This window comes from Propithecus coquereli, unplaced genomic scaffold, assembly GCF_000956105.1.
Source record: "Propithecus coquereli isolate 6110/MARCELLA unplaced genomic scaffold, Pcoq_1.0 Scaffold310, whole genome shotgun sequence".
In the NCBI taxonomy this organism is placed as follows: Eukaryota; Metazoa; Chordata; class Mammalia; order Primates; family Indriidae; genus Propithecus; species Propithecus coquereli.
The window spans coordinates 877,669-898,822 of NW_012148731.1; the positions used below are offsets into that span (position 1 = coordinate 877,669).

The following is a 21,154-nucleotide window of genomic DNA, read 5'->3' on the forward strand; positions in this document are numbered from 1 at the left end:
TATTAAATAAATACTATGTGAGACCTCTTCTGCCAAATGAATCCCTGTACTTCATCCTCCTTCATCACAGATAAATTACCAGTTACCACCCTCAGGAGCAGAATTAGCACCAGTTTTCAAGAGAGAGGGCCGCACAAAGTTGGACCTGCAATGAAAGCTAAACCCTCAAAGTTGCCGTCATCACGGTGTGCCTCAGAACACTGGTCTCCATCAGTCACTGAAACACCCTCAAACTACTTCAATCACTGGATGTATGACACAGCAGATTTATCTAAAATAAAATACATTTGAAAAAACACTTTGGATTTGTAAACCTTACCTTCACATCTGTGTACACTGCCATTAATCCATGATTAATACTCAGAAGAACCGAGAGAAAACTCTGTGAGTTCTTGTTCTGAGAGTCTAGTTTTTTTTTCCTACGGGAACGATAGTTGGGATCAACAGTGGAAAAATACTGCAAAGTCTCCTCCTCAGATCCACTCTCCTCATCTATGAGAAATAAACACACAATTACATGGTTCTGATAGCTTATTAAAATAAAATAGGAACTTAAAAATTATCACAAAAATATTTTATATTTATAACTTGCTTATTTTTACTAACAAACATAGTGTGACAATAAAAATATATTTTCTATGTTTTTTTTTAGTCCTGAATTTCAAACAATGTGTATACTATTATTCTAAAGATAACATATTTAAGTGATAATGATATTCTCAATATATAGATAGAAATGGAGAAATATTCTTATAAATGACTAAAGGAAATTATAAAATATAGTAAGAAATATTTTTAAATCCACAACTGAAAAGGTTACTACTTTGTTAATTGATAAACTAGGCATTTTAATTCAGAACAAATTAAAAATATATTACCATAGTGAACTGTAGATTTAAATGGACTAAAACTATCTTTATTGAAGGTATTAATCAGTTGACTGGCTACTGAAAGCCCAATACCATAGGAAATATTTTCTAATGTCTCCACTGGTGAAGGAGCTGTTGGCTCCCATAGGAGCAAGTCATTAAAGATCCTATAAAGACAAAAGTTGAAAAATTAAGTACATAATTCCTACTTCAACTGAAGGCAAACTAAAGTATCCTTTTAAGAGATGACATGAACAATGATTTTTTTAAATGATGAAATGGAAATTAGATCCTGTAAAAGAATTTTAGAAACAATAACAAAAAGAACAATTGTGTTCTTTCAACAGAAAAGAACTGATATGGCTATAATGCAGGGCAGCGATAAAGGAATCTGCACAGACACCTGCACAGATACTTGCACAGATACTTGCCTAGTTTTACCTGTGCTCTATGCACTAATTAGAAATTCATATTGTACTTCTAAATATACTTTAAAGACAGAAGCCAATTAAAAATAGAAACCCACAAAGAACAAAGGAAGACTGTTCACATGTCAGAGCACTTTGTAAACCACAACTGATCAGGCATCGTCTCATTTGACCCTCCCATCAACCCTGGGGGGTGTCTAGAGGAGAATCATCATTCTTACTTCAAGAAATTGTCTCATAAAGGGTAAGTGACCTGCCCAAGGTCACACACAGCTGGAATTAGAGTCCGGATTATGTCCACCTTCCAATTCAGTTCTTTCTCTAGAGATATCTGCTTTTTTTTTTTCTTGTCAACAGAAAGCCCAGCTTCACTGGGAAGACGTCATGAGATGAAGAATGCACGTGGAGTAGGGAACAAAGAGAGGAAAACCTTTCAGACCAGCTAGACTAACCCAATCAACACTGGCGACCAATGGGGTTGACAGATGTCTTAACTAGGCTACTATCACAACCTACTCTTTCAAAGAAATACTCGTCACTACTCAGATGCTCCTCTGGCCTAGCCTCTTCCCTCACTCACCCTCTAAGTTTTTAAGAAAATGCAAACTTCACGATGTCTTCTAGAAAGCCTTATTATCAGATTTGGACCCACAGCACATCGTTCACACATACCTATTTAGATCACAGCTCCTGTAACACTCTCCTGTGTTTCCTCATTTCCCCTTCCTGGGCTGCATGCCCCCAACAGAGAGATTTGTGTCTCATCATCTCGATATGTGCCTAGCACAGTGGTGTCACGTAACAGGCACTGACAGTTGATGAGCAGAGGACAGGTGGGTGACTCACATGGAAGGATTGCCAAAGCACAGGCTCATCGTAAAGCCTAGTGTGAATGCCATTCCAGGTGCCAAGTGCTGAGCCAGCCCTGCCCCTCCGGTGAGTAGCCACTTCCCAGGCCAATTCCTGGGCTTCTGAAGCCCTAGAAAGTATAAACAGTACTGAGAGTCACAGTAGATTATAATCTGAATTCATAGTATAATGTACTGTGACACTCAGTAGAAATGTTCTTCTTTTACTTATTCCCTACCAACATTCTCTTATCTTCTTATAAGTTAAAAGAAAACTATTACTTTAAATAAAGTATATACATATGATATATGACCTGTAAATGTACGTTTCACACGATTTTACTACGATTCCTTATTTATATTTTAGTCTAAGCACCGTCTTGATGCCATTAATAATATAAAACATTGGATGGTATTTCTAATGTTAAGAAAGAAAAAATACTTAATATATTTAAGGACATATCACCATGATTCTGTGTCCATGAGCCTGAAATACAACAGACACCCATTAAATATTTGATTTATAAAACCAGTTAGAATTCTTTTTTATATTCTATATTAAAGGACTTTTGACATAGAAATATTCTCCTGTACCTGAAATAGTCTTTCTAAAAAGAGCCAGTTGACCAAAGCACTACAGGAATAAACTGCTATTTTAAATGTATGAAGGGAAAGCAGAGTTGGTTATAACTCCTGCTCAGACAAAAAGATTTTAAAACAAAGACAAAAGGACAGTATTGAGACATTCAGTAAAACTCAAATGGGGTATGAGGCTTACATAGTAGTAGGTACCCATATGAGTATCCTGATTCTGATGGTTGAATTATAGCTATACAGAATGTCCTTGTTTGTGAGAAAGTCACAACAACACCCATTTAACAAACTACCCAGATTAACATATATTCTATTTCCCTGATTTAAGCAATCAACTGCCCAATCACCCTCAACTGGCATAATGACTGATGTCCCCCATGTGCTAACTGCATGCTGCCGGGACTACTCTCTAGACTAGAGTTCTCACCTGAGAACTTTTGCTCCTATCAGTTGAGTTAGTTATTTTATAATTCACCAAGGATCCTGCTAGTCCTCTGCACAAGTATCTCCTAACTCTTCCTGTCACTGCACATGCAGAAAAGATACCGTTTGCTTGGTACCCTGCAGTAAGCTGACAAGGGGCAATCAGTCAACCTGAGGGCTGAGGAAATAAGTATCTCACATGCCAGTAACTGGGCACCAGACACACTGGTTAGGAAACCGCTCTGACAACACCACATCACGATGGTAACAGTTCTATAGTCACCATTAACACCAAACAAAGTACACTGAGATGGTAGATGGCATTTACAGCAAGGAAAAAAAAAGGAGAAGGGGGAAACAGGGAGGCAGCTAGACAGAAAATGATTCCAAAGATGCAACTAACTGTGTTTAAACTTACCTATTATACAGCTTCTCATAAAAGTTCTTATTAGGTAGTGTTATATGAATATTTGGTAACGTAAGTTCCAGCACATAGTGAGAATTGCTGATTGCTTTATCCTGAAACTCTGTCATTTCTACAGGGTCTCCCGGCATCACCATCTGAAACATAGTTTAGTGCAAAAAAAGGCATCAAAAAACTATTTATGTTTAAAATAGTAGTACCATCTTCTTCACATATCCATAGGACTTGGTGTGTGAACAAATAAATAAGCATGTAACATTTAACTGAGGAAAATATACATCAAGAAAAAAACATACTGTTCAATCTTGGAGTTAAAAACCTACCAGAAACAACATACGAAGCATTTTGTAAAAGATAAAGAATTAAAAGCATTCCTATATGACAGAGGACGATAGTGCTCCTTTGTTGCTCGCTCACATCTTTATCTTACCTGTTCATTTTCAAACATTACTCTACGAGAAGAGAAAGGAGAGGGGGCTGGTCTTCTTAGATCACAAACATCTTTCAGGGAATGTGCACCTCCTTCCTCTTCTTCCTGGTAGTGACCATCATTCTCTTCTTCTTCCTCAGCTGCTATTCTCTCCAAAATGGAATGCATGGCTGGTGGATTTATTTTCAGTACAATTCTGATAGCAATGACAATAAAAAAAAGATCAAGATGTAAGTGTAAACAACAAAACTTTCACTTTTGTGCAAATTAATAGAAAGACCACAGACTAAATCTCAATGATAGGATTAAACTTCTCTACAAAGTCTAATTATATCTAACATAACCCATGTATGAATGTGTTGTAAACTTAAAAGTATGGAACTAAAACAAGTAAATAAAAGAAGGATATTAACATTTCATACTTGGCTACTGAAAGTCTGACCTTTTGAGGGCAAAAAGATTATTTTGAAATTTCATTAACAGCCAGCAAACTCTACTTAAGAATTCTGTAATAGTTATTATCATTAAACCAAACCCTCTCATATACAGTCTGTTCTACTTTAATGGAATACGTGCCTATGTAAGAAACCCCATGCTATATCAATTGTTCAAATGGAAAAAAAAAAAACAAATTGATTTAGGGAATGGCTTTAGAACTACAACAACAAATTTATTTTTTCCTCCAGGAATTTCAATAGAAAAGGGCTTGTATTACTGTTTTCTAGCCATAAACTTAAATATCACTGAGTTAATGCAGCCTTTGACTTGACTACAAAAGCTAATGAGCTTTTGCTCCAGAGAAATCCCATTCATTTCCTCATCTCCTGCAGGACATCACTAAGCACAGGCTTTTTATTCTCCTTTTATCACCATATCAACCCACTATTATGATGAGGCATGGAATCCTCAAACAAAATAGCTGTGTTGCATCTATAACTTTTTTCCCCTAAGTAGAGGGTGTCACTTGGTTCTAGTAAACTATAACAAACTGTTTCCAAATTACTTAATTGAAGTAGATCCAATTCTAATAATGAAAACTGGTACCCTAAACATATGCTCATTATCAGGCATGTGCTTACAATGCCTGTTCTAAGAATCTGATAAGTCTTATACACAGTGGAGAGGAGGTGTAAAAAAAGGCAGGTGGGAAAATGGCACAAAAAGGATCATTTTAATTCTCTGAGAGTCTACAAATAGTGTTAAATATAATAATGAATCACTGTATCAAGTAAACTAAGTTCTTTTAAATATTAATATGATCCAAGCCTACTATCAGGCTAATGTAAAGAATGATTCCTCCTGCCTAAGAAATCCTGGAATAGTGGATCTCAAAGTCCAGCTGCATATTGACATCACCTGGTATCATTTTTAAAATACAATGGTGCCCAGGCCCTATCTCAGAATCTTAGAGTAGGGCTCAAGAATCAGTATTTTGCAAAAGCTCCCCAGATTTGAAAAACACTGTCCTAAAGCAATAACTGATTGTAACATTCATTTGACAATTAATGGTGCCTTGTATCTCTTCTACTGTAGCCTTGAAGTATTTTTTAAATTATTATTTTAAAAATTATTTTGTCCCTCTATTTAGACTAGGTAACTTGAGATCAAAAAACAAATTTTATACTTCCCTCTCTCTTGCACTATCTAACATACACATTTCATAGAGCAGTGATCAATAATTTTTTTTATTTGACTTGTCCATCTTCCTCTGGGTTCTCTCATCAAGGCTGAATATTTTTAGCTTAAATTGAATGCCAAAATGTTGGTTAAAGGACAATACTATTTTTTTAAAAAAAATCCCATTAAACCCATATATTTGCTTCCTCACCGTGGCCAGTCAAAGTCATCTGATGATGCTGTATCTCCATCTACTCCACTAGACACGTGGAAAAACTTTATAGATGGTTCTCCTTTATCTTCCTGGAATGACCCTAATAAAACAAGACTGATTTACTAAAAAGCATTTCTTCTCAAGTGCTAAAAGAAAAGATCCTCTCAACGAGGAACAAAATGCAGCATTAAGTTCTACAGCATTCATTCGTTTGTTCCTGTTTCATGTGTACATGTGGTAGACAGGATGAGCAGGTAAAGATGCTGTTTTGGTTCAAATTCAAATTCTTAAGTACCAATGTTTAATGTATAAGATGCATTATCATAACAGTAAATGTAGCAGTTACCACATACTGAGTGCTATTAATTATTTCTTCATAAAAGAAAAGTTTATGCAATTAATCTACCACTCACCCTGACTCACCCTGAGCTCCTACCCAATCCAAGGGTACGATCTCAACAAATGGCTCTAAGAAATATAAATAACTGTATTTCTTAACTGTGTATTTTGTAGCAAGCACTGTAAGAATTACCTCTAGTCAAAATAACTCTATACATGTTTTCTCATTTCATTTTACAAATGAAGAATGGCTTTCCTCCAGAATGAGTTTCTTGCCACTGGAGATAAGGGACACTCAGATCTAAAGGCCCTTTCAAGAAGTCATAATTGGCAAAAGTCAATTGTAAATCTCTCTTAAGATAGGTAAAACTCTTAACAAGGGAAGGGAAACTCCTGCAGCCTGTTCCCATAAAGGGGATGGAGGAGGGAGCAAGAATGGGGCAGTGGAGTGTGGTCACAGAGGGAGGGTGGCAGAGACAGGTGGTTGAGGAACCACAAGATTAAAGATCTTTCAGAGTTCTTCACAGACTTGCTTTAATGTAAGTTTATATATATATATATATATGTATTTCCCCTTCATTAACTGAAAAGTAATGCAGAAAAACCCAAAACAGGTTTTACAATGTAAAACTTTGCACCAAAAAAAAAAAAAGGAAAGTAATGCAGGAGAACACAAAACAGGTTTTACAAAGAAAAGTCATGAGATTAGTTAGTATAATGGTTGAAAGCTCAAGCTTTCATGTCAAACTTGGGTTTGAATCTTGATTCTGTCATTTACTACAACATGATCTTGGAAGATACCTCCTTCTAAGTCCATGGATTGCCTCATCTATTAAATTATAATTGGAAAAAATAAGCACATGGTGATTATGATGATTGAAAGGAACAAGATAATGCGTGTGAAGTGCTGGCACAGTACCTAGAGGACTCAATACATTCTATTACCAACCCTGCAACAAGTAAGTGATAGGTGGTAATAAAATGCAGACTAAAGCACTGCATTCCCTTGTAGAAAATAAGCATTTTAACAAAGTGACTAAATCATCATCCTTAGTAATTTTTTTAAATGACTTACATCACATATCTACATACAATATGGGGGAAAAAGTTGTTGTTCTTGTTTCCTAACATAAGGTTCTTTAATTTTACTATATTGTGGGGCTGTCAGATACTCCAGTGATGTAAGTAGCGGCTGGTTGCATCTAGTCTGGCTCTTTCACAGGCACGTTGTCTTACCAACTAGTTCTCTAAAGGTAAGTTCCAACTTAATTTGTTCTGGAGTTGATCCTCCTATAAATTCAGTCTTAAATTCTAGATCTGTGAATGCTAAATGAAGGATCTCCTTCTGAAGTGACTTCTTAAACCACGGTCCTCTTTCTTGATCTGATCGAAGATCAGGTATTGGGAAGCGAACAGAAAGGTTTAATGCTGGTGTGGCAACTTGTACTGATATCCGACAATTTGCAGGATTATGTGAATCATCTAGAAATACTTCAGTGAAAGCCTTGTGCTAAAACATAAAACATCAAAAATATGCCAAAATATTAAATTCAGTAAGTAAACATAAATGACATTAGTATTCAACATTACAGTATGTACAATCACTATTTCCCCACTCGGTATAATGCATTAAAACACAATTCAAATTAACTACTACCATACTAGTTTAGTGTAATGAAATTTTATAATGCAACAACTATTGGCAAAAGTGAAAACTAGTGGCAAAAGTTAAACCCTGACATATTATACAAAAACAAAAATAAAGATAAAAACTGAACCAATGTGAAGACAAAGGTGCTTTAGATGCATATATATCTTACTATTAATATAAACTGAAAAAGAAGTGTGTAAATCAGCCTATCGACAAATTCAATATGGTTAAAAATCACTATAGCGTCCAACATTTAATTTGAAGGCTTTATCTCCCAATATGCTACTTTAAAGACAATATGAAATCAGATGATTTATGCCAAATACAGAGGTCTATCTCTGACTCATCTTTGTATTTCCAGGACTAAGACCAGAGCTTGGCACATCATAGGATCTAAATAAATATTCACTAAATGACTCACCCTGAGCTCCTATCCAATCCAAGGGTATGATCTCATCAAATGGCTCTAAGAAACCACAATGTATGCACCATTTACCCAAAGTCATGTTACAATAAAAAGGTCAAAGAACATGCCATTCAAATAGACACCTATTTCTAATTTTTCTCTAAAATATATTGAAATTAATAACTCCAGTCCACTGAAGGTGGACTCCTCAATTTCTTGAATCAGTCTCTAACCTCTTAAATTAGAAAGCTCCCTTCTTATGCTAGACTCGGATTTTTAACAAAGCTATTCTATGTCTCTCCTATTTGACTTTCTAATGCTAACCCTCACTTTTAAGCAAAAATAATTCAAGAGATTAAATCATCATCCCAATACATCTATAGCTAGCAGCAAATATAGAGACTAGCCCACAACAATGTAAAATAATTAGCAATTGGTGACAATAAAAAAAATCCTACTTTTAATGTGAATACTCACCACTAAGGGAAAAGCAAGCAAGCAGAAAAATAAAATACCTTTTTCCTTTTCTTTTTAATTAAAGTTGTCTTTGTCTGGTCCTGGTCCTACAGCACCCAAATTCCAGCCCTAAAATTCCTAATAAACTTATTGCAACTCTGACTTACTTAATTTGCTTAGAAAAGACCTCAGGCACCAGATCTAAGTAAAAGTGATATAATGTGATGCTCAATAGATTATTTTCAAAAGCATATCCTACATTGTTTGGGCTACATCTTTTAGGTGTGTCAAGTAGTTTACTAAATGTGTAAATAGATAAAATTTTGTGAAGATACTATAATCACAGTTTATAAAATTCAGATAAACACAGAAAAATAAAGGAAACCTAATTCTACTATAACACAATCAAAGCTAGCAAATGGCATATTTCTATCCATTCTTTTTATACACATCAATTTTATTTACATAGTTGTAATAAAAGTTTATGTGGAATAATATATTTTACTTTTTCACTTAATACTTCTTGATGAGCCTTCTTCATGTGGCTATACCATTTTCATAACCATCATTTAAAATGACTGCATAATTTCATTCAGTATATTATCAAAAGTTATTTAGCTAGCCTACTACCAAGACATAAAAGATGTCCCCATTTTTTCATTATTACAAATAATGCTGTTTTAATAATATATACTGTTTATTAAGAATACTTAAGCCCAGAAATTATCCCAATAAACCTCTTAGCTAACTATAAGTATGCTTAGTATTTGCAATTTTTTGAATACTTACCAGACTAATATGCTTATTATATGAAGTATACATGTGGGATGCCATCATCTCCACTGTAGTAAGTTTCTGTGGTTGAAGCAAGGAATTTAACCTGTCCACAATACTGATATCCAGTTCACAACATACTGGACTTAATTTAATTTGTAATTCTGCCTTCTGAGGAACTGAACTAAATCTTGCTTGAGTACCCTTAAAAAAAAAAAAGGGCATTAATATGATCACTAAAAATACTATGAAATTAGGTTAAAACCTTACAATTGTGACAATGCATATCAAATGAAAATTTACAGGTGGTCCAGATAAATTGGATATGGTTAAAAAAAGGAAAAGAAAATTTACAGTTGGTAATCACACAAACAGATGTCTTACCTGGGGTCCCCTATTCTCAGAATGCTTATAATGAAGCTGAAGACACACAGGGGGATGGGAATCAGTTCCTTCTTTGGAGAGGAACGTTAAAAGCTTAAAAATAAAGAGGAAGATAAATTAAATGTAAGATGAGCCATAATTAATCACACAAATTAATAAAGGTGACAATATAATTGAGAAAAGAGCTTTTGAAGTCAGAAAAGCTGGCTTTAAATTTCATTTTTGTTACTAGCAATGTGAACCTTAGACAAGTTAGTTAACTTCTGTGATACTTAAGTATCCCATCTGCAAAATGTGGGTGAGGATTCAAATAAATTAACACCCAAGAAAGTGCTTTAAAATTAAAACATACATAAGGGCAAAGTACTAGTAATAAATGTTATTTTGACAGTTTTTAAAAGTTTTTCTAGGTTACTTTTATATTAGGAAAGAAAATCAGATTAACAGTAAATGAACAGAAGACATCTCACTTGTCTTGAAAAGTGCTTAGCAAACAAGCATTCAATAAATATTAATATTTGTTCAGTAACAGAATTCTTCCAAAATGAAGTTGTTATGAAAATGAGGAAAATGAAGTCATTTGTCTCATAACCTGTCTGCTACTCCTAAACAAGTCAACTCTAAATTTAAAGTTCTAACAGCTTCCTAATGGCCTCAAATGCCATACTTTAAAATCTGTTTCAACAGAACACAAATGCAAAGAAAAAAAAAAAAAGACAATACTCCTCCTCCTATATGATTTCCTATACATTTCTTAAGAAAATTGTTATTCATACAATTATTAAAAAGACAGATTTAAAGAATAATTCTAAAGGAAAAGTATCCAATATTTACCTCTGTATAGTGAGGAGGAACAGAATGACAATCAGTTGGAAATAGGCACTCCAAAAGCTCCATTTGCGCAATGGACATATCAGTACTAAAATATCGGGAAGCTGATCTTTGTCTTTGTTCATAGGATACTTTGATGCCAGTACCTATAAATCTATTATAAAAAATACAGCATTTAAGAGTATTGATACTTCTAAATTAAGCAATGTATCATAAGTAGAATAGTAAACAGATGTTAACATATAACCATTATTCATCTGACAAGTTCAAATTGTTGGCAATAACTAATATTCCAAAGGATATTAACTAGAAAGACTGCTTCGAATTTCCCGCTCCCTGACATAAGACAAAGAAATCAGTTCTGTTGATGGGAAATTTTCCAGGATATATTTATTTCCCAATACTGCTATACCTTCTTCCACATTTTAAAATTTATACTGCAGTGGATAAAAATCTTACAAATCTGTAAAATACTTGAAATAGTTTCTTAGAATTATGTAAAAACATCATGCAATATTTTAAAAACCTCAGTCAGCCAGGCTCAAATGAAGTCTACCTTTAGTTTCTGTGGCTTGTGTTATATTTTCTACTGGCCAATATTTGAAACCTTGGCAAAAATGGGAAGGGGAAAAAAATGTATTCATAGTTTGATTATAAATACTATGGTCCTAACTTGCAGGGTTCTTTTACTAGGTGTCAAAACTACTTTGGATATCAATTTTAATGTTTCAAAAACATTAAAAAGATAAAAGCTCAAAGTATTTTCTAAGTATTAATATGTGCTAAATCGTTGTATAAAATAACATATCATTCAACAATTTATAGATCACTTTCATGTTAAAATAAAGAGTGTTTGTACATTAATAATACTATATTTACAAATTCAATTATCTCCTCAACCCATGAAAGGATCACTGACTATTAGGACAGTTTTGATTTTTTTTTTTAAAGCAGAAGTTGAAAATGTAGCATCCAATCTGATAATCAGCCTTGGTATTATTTTCCATCCCATGGCCAGTGGCAAATGGATCATTTCCAAGTTGCTTCTCACTAGTTCCTTCTACTCTCACCATCATTGTCATCTCTGCTAATGCCAGTGATGGTAAGAACTGTTCTCATCACTGTAATGGTGTCAACAGGAATGATGGCAAAAGGTGGCCTAAGAAACTTGACAAGAGCAGAGCAGGGAGCTAAAGAAATAATTGAGAAAACTAAAGATTGTCTAGATCTTATATTTACATTGTTCTGCATACCAAATAACCTGAATGAGAGATTTTGCACTAAACATTTTTGCAGCATTGCAAAAAAACTTCACTCATTTCATTCATTTACAAATAAAATGTGAATTAGAAAAACAAATGTTAATAGGTAGGTAGATGGATACGAAAGTCCACATTTGGCTCTTTTTCAAAGACATTAACAAATCTGAGAGAGTTTACCTGAGGTGATCATGTGAGCAAGCTTCTGCAAATACTGCTCGGAAAGATTTAAAATCTTCTGCTGAAAATCTTGCTGGATCAATCTTTTCTATACAAGTAAAGAAAGTTATCGCCATAGGTGTCAACGGATTAAGGTTCAGTGATGTTTCAGGTGGAGACAGAGGATCAATGTGAAGCACAGAGATTGAAAAGGTTCCCACAGCTAGTCTGAAAATAAGTTCAGGCCTGGATTCATCCACTGAAACAGATCTAGATGGGAGAGCTGAAATATACGTGTTAAAATTATATACTTAAAATTTAATACTTAAAAATGATCTATTATATCAAAATTATAAAATATTTACTCATTTATTAGCTTTAAAAGACAGTTATCCCATGACAGCTTGAATGATATTAAACAATTAATTTAAGTAAAATAAAATAAGCTGTTATCTTGCTGTATCTTATATCCAGGATCCTTGATACTTGAAGTACCAAACAATGTGTTACAATAATAAATGTATGAACAAAGCTTTTCCATTAATAACACTGTACTAGAAAACTCAAGATTAACAAAAAGCTGCTCACCAAATTTTCCTTTAAGCCTGTGTCTATTTCAATTAAATTTTGCAGAAAAGTAACACCTGAGGTTCTCTTTCGAGGAATATGTAAGCAGTGAAACAAAAACCAAACAGTTGACTGAGACTCCTAAACTGCAATAATAATATGAAACATATAGTATACTTTTTCACTAAAAATATTTATTTATTTAAATACACAAAGAATACAATGAATGAGCAACTATTCTAAAGCACTTCACAGTGAATTGTTTGACAATGTTTCATTTTCTTTCTAAACTTTGTTAAATGGCCTAGACCAAAAAAAAATTATGAAGGAAAAGAAAAGAAGAAGTAGAATGGCATTTTTTAGAAAGAAACAAAATTGAGGCCAGGCCTGGTGGTATGCACCTGTAGTCCTAGCTACTCAGATGGCTGAGGCAGGGAATCGCTTGAGCCCAGGAATTGGAGGCTGCAGTGAGCTATGATTGTGCCACTGCACTCTAGCATGGGCAACAGAGCGAGACCCTGTCTCAAAAAAAAAAAGAAACAAAATTGTTTTTAATTTTTAAACTTTAAAAAATTCCAGGGAGGCCGGGCACAGTGGCTCACACCTGTAATCCTAGCACTCTGGGAGGCCAAGGTGGGTGGATTGCTCAAGGTCAGGAGTTCGAGACCAGCCTGAACAAGAACGAGACCCCATCTCTACTAAAAAAAATAGAAAGAAATGATCTGGACAACTGAAAATATATATATGTATAGAAAAAATTAGCCAGGCATGGTGGCGCATGCCTGTAGTTCCAGCTACTCAGAAGGCTGAGGCAGTAGGATCGCTTGAGCCCAGGAGTTTGAAGTTGCTGTGAGCTAGGCTGATGCCAAGGCACTCTAGCCCGGGCAACAGAGCCAGACTCTGTCTCAAAAAAAGTAAAAAAATAAAAAATAAATAAAAAATAAAAAATTCCAGGGAAACTAACAACAAATGTCTTACTTTACTTACCTGTCTTATGTAAAGTTGCCGGGTGGACTAGGTTAGATGGAAATGTTGACCCTCTTACTGGCTGTTCTTTATGGTGATCGAGGAAATCTCCCCAAGTTGGCTGAAGCTATAAAAGATTTTATTTTAAAGCACATAAATAAGGTGTAGAATTTTAGAAGCAACTTTTCAAGGATAGAAGAAAAATTAAATAATACTTTACCACAGTAGCACTTAATGGAGATCCTGCTGGGGTATTTGTATATGTACTAGTTAATGATAACTCAAGGTCCATGTTTGGGGGGTCCCCCAGGGGTGGAAGAGAAGAGAGACTATGGGACATGTCCATATCAGCCATGGAGAAGAAAACTTCTTCTTCTAGAGAGAATTAAACTTTGTCACTTGTATTATAATTCTACCAATTCAAGTCTTAAAGTAAAATAACGTATGTTAATACAGTCTTCTTCCTTCAGAGTATATGAGATACAGTGATACCCCAAATTTCATGTTACTTCCAATGTGGTAATTTATTTGAATTCAAGATACTAATGGCATAGTAAAAACTCAAATAAGTTAACAAAGGATTAAGCTATCCTACTAATGAATATACTGTTTTAAAATTTAAAAATACATGACACGCAGTATTGCATGTTATATTTTTGAATGCCACATCATAGTTTAGAAGTTAAAATCCAGACTTTAAAATAGTATAAATATTTTGCAACCTCTGGTTTCATATGGATACAGTTATTTCTTTAAAAAAAGAAAAGAGCCAAATACATTATTTAGAATTCTATTTATACTTTAGTTCCTTTTTTCTGGAGATTGTAAACGCAAATGTAGTTTGTTATGGCCAATATTTCTTGAGAAGCCTCTAATTTTTACTTGGTTGAACATTCCATACTTTTTAAATTGATTCTTATTATTTATAGTATTAGTATTTATACATTCCGAAATACCTGTAATGTAAAGTAAGCTGGGTAAAGAGTGTATTTAGGCCGGGCGCGGTGGCTCATGCCTGTAATCCTAGCACTCTGGGAGCCCAGGGCGGGTGGATCGTTTAAGCTCAGGAGTTCAAGACCAGTCTGAGCAAGAGCGAGACCCTGTCTCTACTAAAATTAGAAAGAAATTATCTGGACAACTAAAAATATATAGAAAAAATTAGCCGGGCATAGTGGCGCATGCCTATAGTCCCAGCTACTCGGGAGGCTGAGGCAGGAGGATCGCTTGAGCCCAGGAGTTTGAGGTTGCTGTGAGCTAGGCTGATGCCACGGCACTCACTCTAGCCCGGGCAAAAGAGTGAGACTCTGTCTCAAAAAAAAAAAAGAGTATATTTACATATAACTGATGGAAAGATTAGTAAAGAAAAGCTTCCTATTTAAAGGGATCTACTATAAATCATTATGTGAGCACATAATTTGACAAAATAATTACTCCCAATTTAACTTTTCTATAAATTTATATTTTTGTAAGTTGACTTTCCTTAGAATAAATCATCATTCAGAAAACTACACAACTGGCCGGGCGTGGTGGCTCACACCTGTAATCCTAGCACTCTGGGAGGCCGGGGCAGGAGGATTGCTTGAGCCCAGGAGTTTGAGGTTGCTGTGAGCTAGGCTGATGCCACGGCATTCACCCCAGGCAAGAGAGTGAGACTCTGTCTCAAAAAAAAAAAAAAAAAAAAGAAAAAAAGAAAAGTATCCAATCAAAAAAAGATACTGCAGCACCTGTGTACTAGTTTACCACTATAATGCTATGGTTTGATCAACTTATAAACTAAAACTTTCTTGTAGTATGGATCTTTTGTTCTTTCAATACTAAACTTCTTTTTACAGCAGCCAAAATTAAGTTTAATTTTTCTATGATGATAACATATGAATCTGATATCAATTGTTTGAGTTGCTTACCACGACTAGAAGGTGTCCGGGCCGCATCTGTCTCATAAAAGCTTTGTTCTGAAGATACACCCACAGAGAGGGAATCTTTTCTCAAATAATACCGGTTTAATTCCATCTGAATTCTATACTCCTCTTCCTGTTGCATGGGTCGATTTTTCCTGTCTTTATTAGCTAACCCTATTTTGCTAGAATTTTCTACAAGTATACAAAAAGAAAGCAAAACAGTAATTAAATTTGGAGTTACTTAAGTATTTCTTTCCCAAAACACATTTATCCAATACCAATAGCAACTTAACACCAGTGCAAAATCACTGCTATTTAATGAGTCAGAGATCTAGCAATGGCTTTAAGTAACTAGCCAGGAATCACAAATCTTATCTCTGATAGATGAGTCATTAAAAATATTTTTAAATGTGTGCTATTTACTGTGTTCAAGAATTATACTTTCTCAGTTGTATGAAGTACTATTCCCAACCACAGAAGTAAATCAGAACAATTTTGAAAAAGTTAAGAATGTGACACAAATGGTCTGAATGCAAACTTGTGCCATGGTAACACAATTCAAAAGACCCAGTCAAATTTACCTATTCAGGACTTATTTACAATAGATCTTTGATTTCACGTACTCAAAAATAATACTTTCCTATATGTATTTATATATTTTAATTTAAAATTAAAAATAATAATTAACAATTATACTTGCCTGGTCCAGCAATAGCTGCTAACATATCCAAAAGCAAGTGCACCTGTCTTGGTGATAGGAATAGATGAATAGAGTCTATCTGTCCATCAACATCCAACTAAAAAAAAAAAAAAAAAACCATTCAGGATGAATACTCGTTATAACCTTACCACCATAAATACCAGTATATTTTCGTGCACTGAGATGACTACAGATTCTTTAGTCTTGGATTCTTTCACCTAAGATTCTCTCTACTAATTCACACAATCTAAATGAATACACTTAAAGGTCACCAAATCGTTGTCCTAAGGGGAAAAATTCACCTGAGAAATTCCATGTTTGCAAGTCCAATGTCATATTTTTTGTCTTTAAGTCTTCTAAGTATTTAAGGTATTTAAGGAAGCTGTAAGACAGTTTCCCAGAAAAAATATGAAGGTAGCGGTAGTACAGCATTCATTGACTTTCAAAAGACTAAGCCAAAAGCCAATAAAGTTGGTTTTCATGAGTCTACCATGGATCACATTCCATAGCAGAGCATGTGAAGACCTTCTCGCCAACAGTGTGCCTCTCCCAAATGCTTACTGTGTCCACAAAGGCTGCTCTCTTCTGGGGAAGGCAGTGGAATCCACAGCAGAGATGTGGATGGAAGATGGTGCTTATGTAGACTTCCCTCCTTTTTCAACTCTTTGCCCATTTTTCCTCCTAGAAATAAATGCTCCATCCCAATCTCTTCCTGATTCCTATATACTCTGACAAAAGCAATTACTCTATTCTTCATACTACATTCTAAAAAGTTGAATATCCCTGCCTTACTTTTCATTTACCTTCTCTTATTTCTAATATGCTAACACTGACTCCTATTATCTTTGTGTTATTTTGTAATTGGAAAATGATTTAATTAATAAAACACATTTATATTTGGAAAAAAGCTGCTTCTTCGGGAGAAAAACAAATTCCTTCTGATTCTAAAAACAAAAAATAAATTACCTAGTGACTTTGAGAAACTTCCATGATCTAAGAATATAATACATTCTCTGATAATAACAATCATTATTATCACTTTTGTTTTTAAGTACTGGGGTTCCATGCTAAGTAAGTGCTTCTATATTTATTTCCTCTAATTCTTATTACTGTTCCTGATTTACAGATAAGGAAACAAGTCAAAGAGATTAAGTGACTTGCGCAAGGCCGTGATCCAGAGCTGGCTTTTAATCTAGGCTGACCTGGATGGAAAGCCCTCCCTCCTTCCACGGCGTAGCTCCCCTGTTCTGCCCACAGACTGCTTGTTTTGTGGGCTACTTACTGACTGCTGATGTCCCAGGCCATGTACTCGTAAGTAATTAAGGCTGGGGGGAGTGGGAAAATGTGTTTCTGATTATATGCCAAATTTAAAAATTGTTTTTAAATTTCTTATTATTGAAATCACAATCTCTGACCTTCATTAGAATAGACAATCAAGTGTCATTTCTAATTCATAGAAATTAAAATTTTCATAGAAATACTTCATTATTTATACATTCTGAGTTTGGCATACGAAGAACAAAGTACATATTAATTTCTTTTGAAAATATAAAAGAACATAACAACTAAAAAACAAATTTCAACTCAATGTAACATGGCAACTGAGATAAAACACCTCTAAATTCAATAGCAGCAGTTCCCTATTTTCATATGAATGCATTCCCGAAAACATATGCTAAAACTGAATACATAAAACACCAGACTTACTACTGAAGGGAGTACTATTTTGAGATCTAAGGAAAAAACCGGGAAACATTTCATAACATTTTGAACCCACAGTTGATCGATTTAAGTCTGGTGAATATCAGAAAGAGACTAAAGATGTGACACTTTAAGCACCTCTAATTAATGGCATTTTGTCTGTGCTATATTAATGTTTTAAGATCTTCTTGTTTCTCAATGCTCAAAGCATGTTTCTCAATGCCAATATCTAGAACTTTTGTTTTTCCATTTAGCATCATTTGCATTAAGTAAGAGCAAAATGTACTCAAATACTCAAGTTATTACACAAAAATTACTGTATAGGGAAGGATGGTAATATCTCCAAATATTAAATACTAGCTGGCAGACAATGCCACCATGCAGTATTTCCAGATGTTCATTTGTCATCTAATAATCAGAACTCAAAAAGTAATATACATTTATACAAACGTATGTTTTATTGTAAAAGGCATTTACATGAATCTATACATAACGTGCAAAAGTTTGAGTTTACATTGATGGAAACATACAAACATTAAGGACTATACATAATTAACCAAAAAGAACTATAAAAATCATTGCTATGATTCTTTCTTCTTAAAGAAATAGCAAGTGCATTCCCCAAAGACACAGAAGTCTTAGTTTCCCAAGGACGTTACCACAGCAGGGGATTCCCCGTAGTGTTTACACACACTTTTGACTATCTGCTCCATTAACAATTTCACCGTGCTATTTTATGAAGAGGTTTAAGACCTTGTGAAAGGATTTTGTACCATCTGAAGAAGGACAGAGCACTAAACAAAGGGAGAGGGGAGTGATCAATCAGTAATAGGAACGTCTTCATTCTAATCATCACTTTCCTCCTCCTCCTCCAACTCTTGTCAAGTGTTCCAATCCAAGGACAGATTTCTGGGGATTCTTCAATCCTCTGAAAATATTTTAATGTATATTCACATGTATTTAGTGGCTCCCTTTTCCACATTCCCATAGCAATGTCCACATCCTTTACCACATCTTTTACTAAGGCAGAGTTTGTATTCCACTCACTCATTTTTGCATCTGGCCCAAGAACTTGCACAGGGCCTGGCATCCATTAGTCACTAGAACATCTACAGCTGGGTAGATCAGTAAATAAAATAAATAAATCCTGGTATCTTCTTAATTTAAACTACATTTTATAGAGATTACATAGAAAATTTGTTTTCGAAGTCTGAAAAAAATGCTTCGCAAATTCATTTTTAACTGACTAAATAAATTCAAGTTTCCTGATTCTCTAAAACACTGATTAATATTGTTCCCTAAGAAACAGATACAGTTGTTTTTATATACTGTCTTCAAAAAGCTGTGAGACACGCAAAAAAAAAAAAGCTGTGAGACATAATGGAAAAGCTAATCTCTTTTCATAACTATATAAAAATGAGTTATTCTGCTCAAAATAGATGGGTAGATATTTTTATATATATATAAATAAACATCTATAGTCAACTTTTTCCTTTCCAAATCTATTTTCCTTTAAACTTCTTAAGTTTATGATGATAGAAAGAGACTATTTAATACCTTCCTAGATATCTGAACCAATGACACCATGCCTAATAGAAAAAGGAGGGGTATTTTGTTTCTGAATTATTAAGACAGGGGAGAGCGAGTGTAAGAGACAGCTCTTTATAAAACCTGAGTTGCAGCAATAGGACAAAGGCAGTCCTCACATAAATTTTGTGACTTAAGGACAGATGCACCAACTGAGAGTAAAAATGCTAACTCTGAGTGAATTAACAAAATGTGGTATATGTATACCATGGATCTGGGGGTGAGGAAATGGTCTGGGGATGATTCAAGCACATTACATTTATTGTGCAGTCAAACCTCTCTGTGAGCCGGGCACGGTGGCTCGCACCTGTTATCCTGTAAATCCTCCCTCCCGAGGCGGGAGGATTGCTCAAGCTCAGGAGTTTGAGACCAGCCTGAGCAAGAGTGAGACCCGGTCTATACTAAAAAACAGAAAAATTAGCCAGGCACAGTGGCATGTACCTATAGTACCAGCTACTCAGGAGGCTGAGGCAGGAGGATCACTTGAGCCCAAGAGTTTGAGGGTGCAGTGAGCTATGATGACACCACTGCACTCTACCCAGGACAAGAGAGTAAGACTCTGTCTCAAAAAAAAAAAAACCAAACCTCTGTGCTAATGATGATCTGTATTTGCAGCCACTCCCCAGCACTAGCATCACCGCCTCAGCTCCACCTCAGATCATCAGGCATTAGATTCCCACAAGGAGAGCACGACCTATATCCCTCGCACGTGCAGTTTACAGTAGGGTCCCTGCTCCCATGAGAATCTAGTGCCTCTGCTGATCTGACAGGAGGCGAAGCTTACGCTGGGATGCCAGGGATGGGAAGTGGCTGTAAATACAGATGAAGCTTCACTCACTCACAAGGCACTCACCTCCTGCTGTGCGGCTGGTTTCTAATGGGCCATGGACAGGCACCAGTCTGCAGCCCGGGGGTTGGGGACTGCAGCCTTAGTTACAGGAAAATCTATAGTCATCAGTCAGTGGGTCACCGTGTATAGATCAAAGAATATTTGTACTTTTATTTTGGTTTTTACTGTAAAAAATAAAACAAACACTGACCTTAGCTCCAGGAAGTACTTCATTCTGTTTAAACGTGAGACTCAACTCCAACCTACCAATTAACCCTCCAATCTGCACTGGGTCAGAGGGTGCAATCTCTGGTAAATTTCTAGTTAGTTGTGGGTGTGGCTCATAAATAATTTTGGGGTTCCAGCTAGGTGACAGCTTTGGCTCAGTTTCCTACAATAATGCAATAAAAATAAATTATTTAAAATATTTTAGGATAAATTGAAATGTAAAATATGTCAACTTAAGAACAAAATATTTGACATGTAAAACCATATTATATATATTATGTTACAATGGATAAACCAGAATTGTGTAGCTAAAATGAAACACAGTAACATGTTAGTATACTAAGTTGTTAATAAAAGCAAATCATGAAAAAGGACTTTATTTAAAAGGAACACTATCTGTTCAAGTTATAGCAATAAGAAAACCTAATAGACACAGCATAATTTTTTAAAACCTGATTTATGAAATAACATAAGAGATAAATTGGCCGGGCGCGGTAGCTCACGCCTGTAATCCTAGCACTCTGGGAGGCCAAGGCGGGCGGATCGCTCAAGGTCAGCAGTTCAAGACCAGC

At 35.0% G+C, this 21,154-nt stretch overlaps 1 protein-coding gene across 1 annotated transcript in view; it reads right to left on the bottom strand.

The window, feature by feature from the left end:
* ATG2B (autophagy related 2B) overlaps positions 1–21,154 on the bottom strand; it is a 69,515-nt gene that overhangs the window by 32,369 nt on the left and 15,992 nt on the right. Inside the window, exons 6-20 of the mRNA XM_012650109.1 lie at positions 20,566–20,745; positions 16,238–16,334; positions 15,544–15,729; positions 13,860–14,014; positions 13,661–13,766; positions 12,128–12,389; positions 10,692–10,842; positions 9,858–9,950; positions 9,489–9,677; positions 7,423–7,696; positions 5,845–5,947; positions 4,017–4,212; positions 3,581–3,723; positions 879–1,036; positions 320–492 (exon numbers count right to left, since the gene is read on the bottom strand). Coding sequence (XP_012505563.1) covers positions 320–492; positions 879–1,036; positions 3,581–3,723; positions 4,017–4,212; positions 5,845–5,947; positions 7,423–7,696; positions 9,489–9,677; positions 9,858–9,950; positions 10,692–10,842; positions 12,128–12,389; positions 13,661–13,766; positions 13,860–14,014; positions 15,544–15,729; positions 16,238–16,334; positions 20,566–20,745 — 2,466 coding nt within the window. The remainder of the gene's footprint in view (positions 1–319; positions 493–878; positions 1,037–3,580; positions 3,724–4,016; positions 4,213–5,844; positions 5,948–7,422; positions 7,697–9,488; positions 9,678–9,857; positions 9,951–10,691; positions 10,843–12,127; positions 12,390–13,660; positions 13,767–13,859; positions 14,015–15,543; positions 15,730–16,237; positions 16,335–20,565; positions 20,746–21,154) is intronic.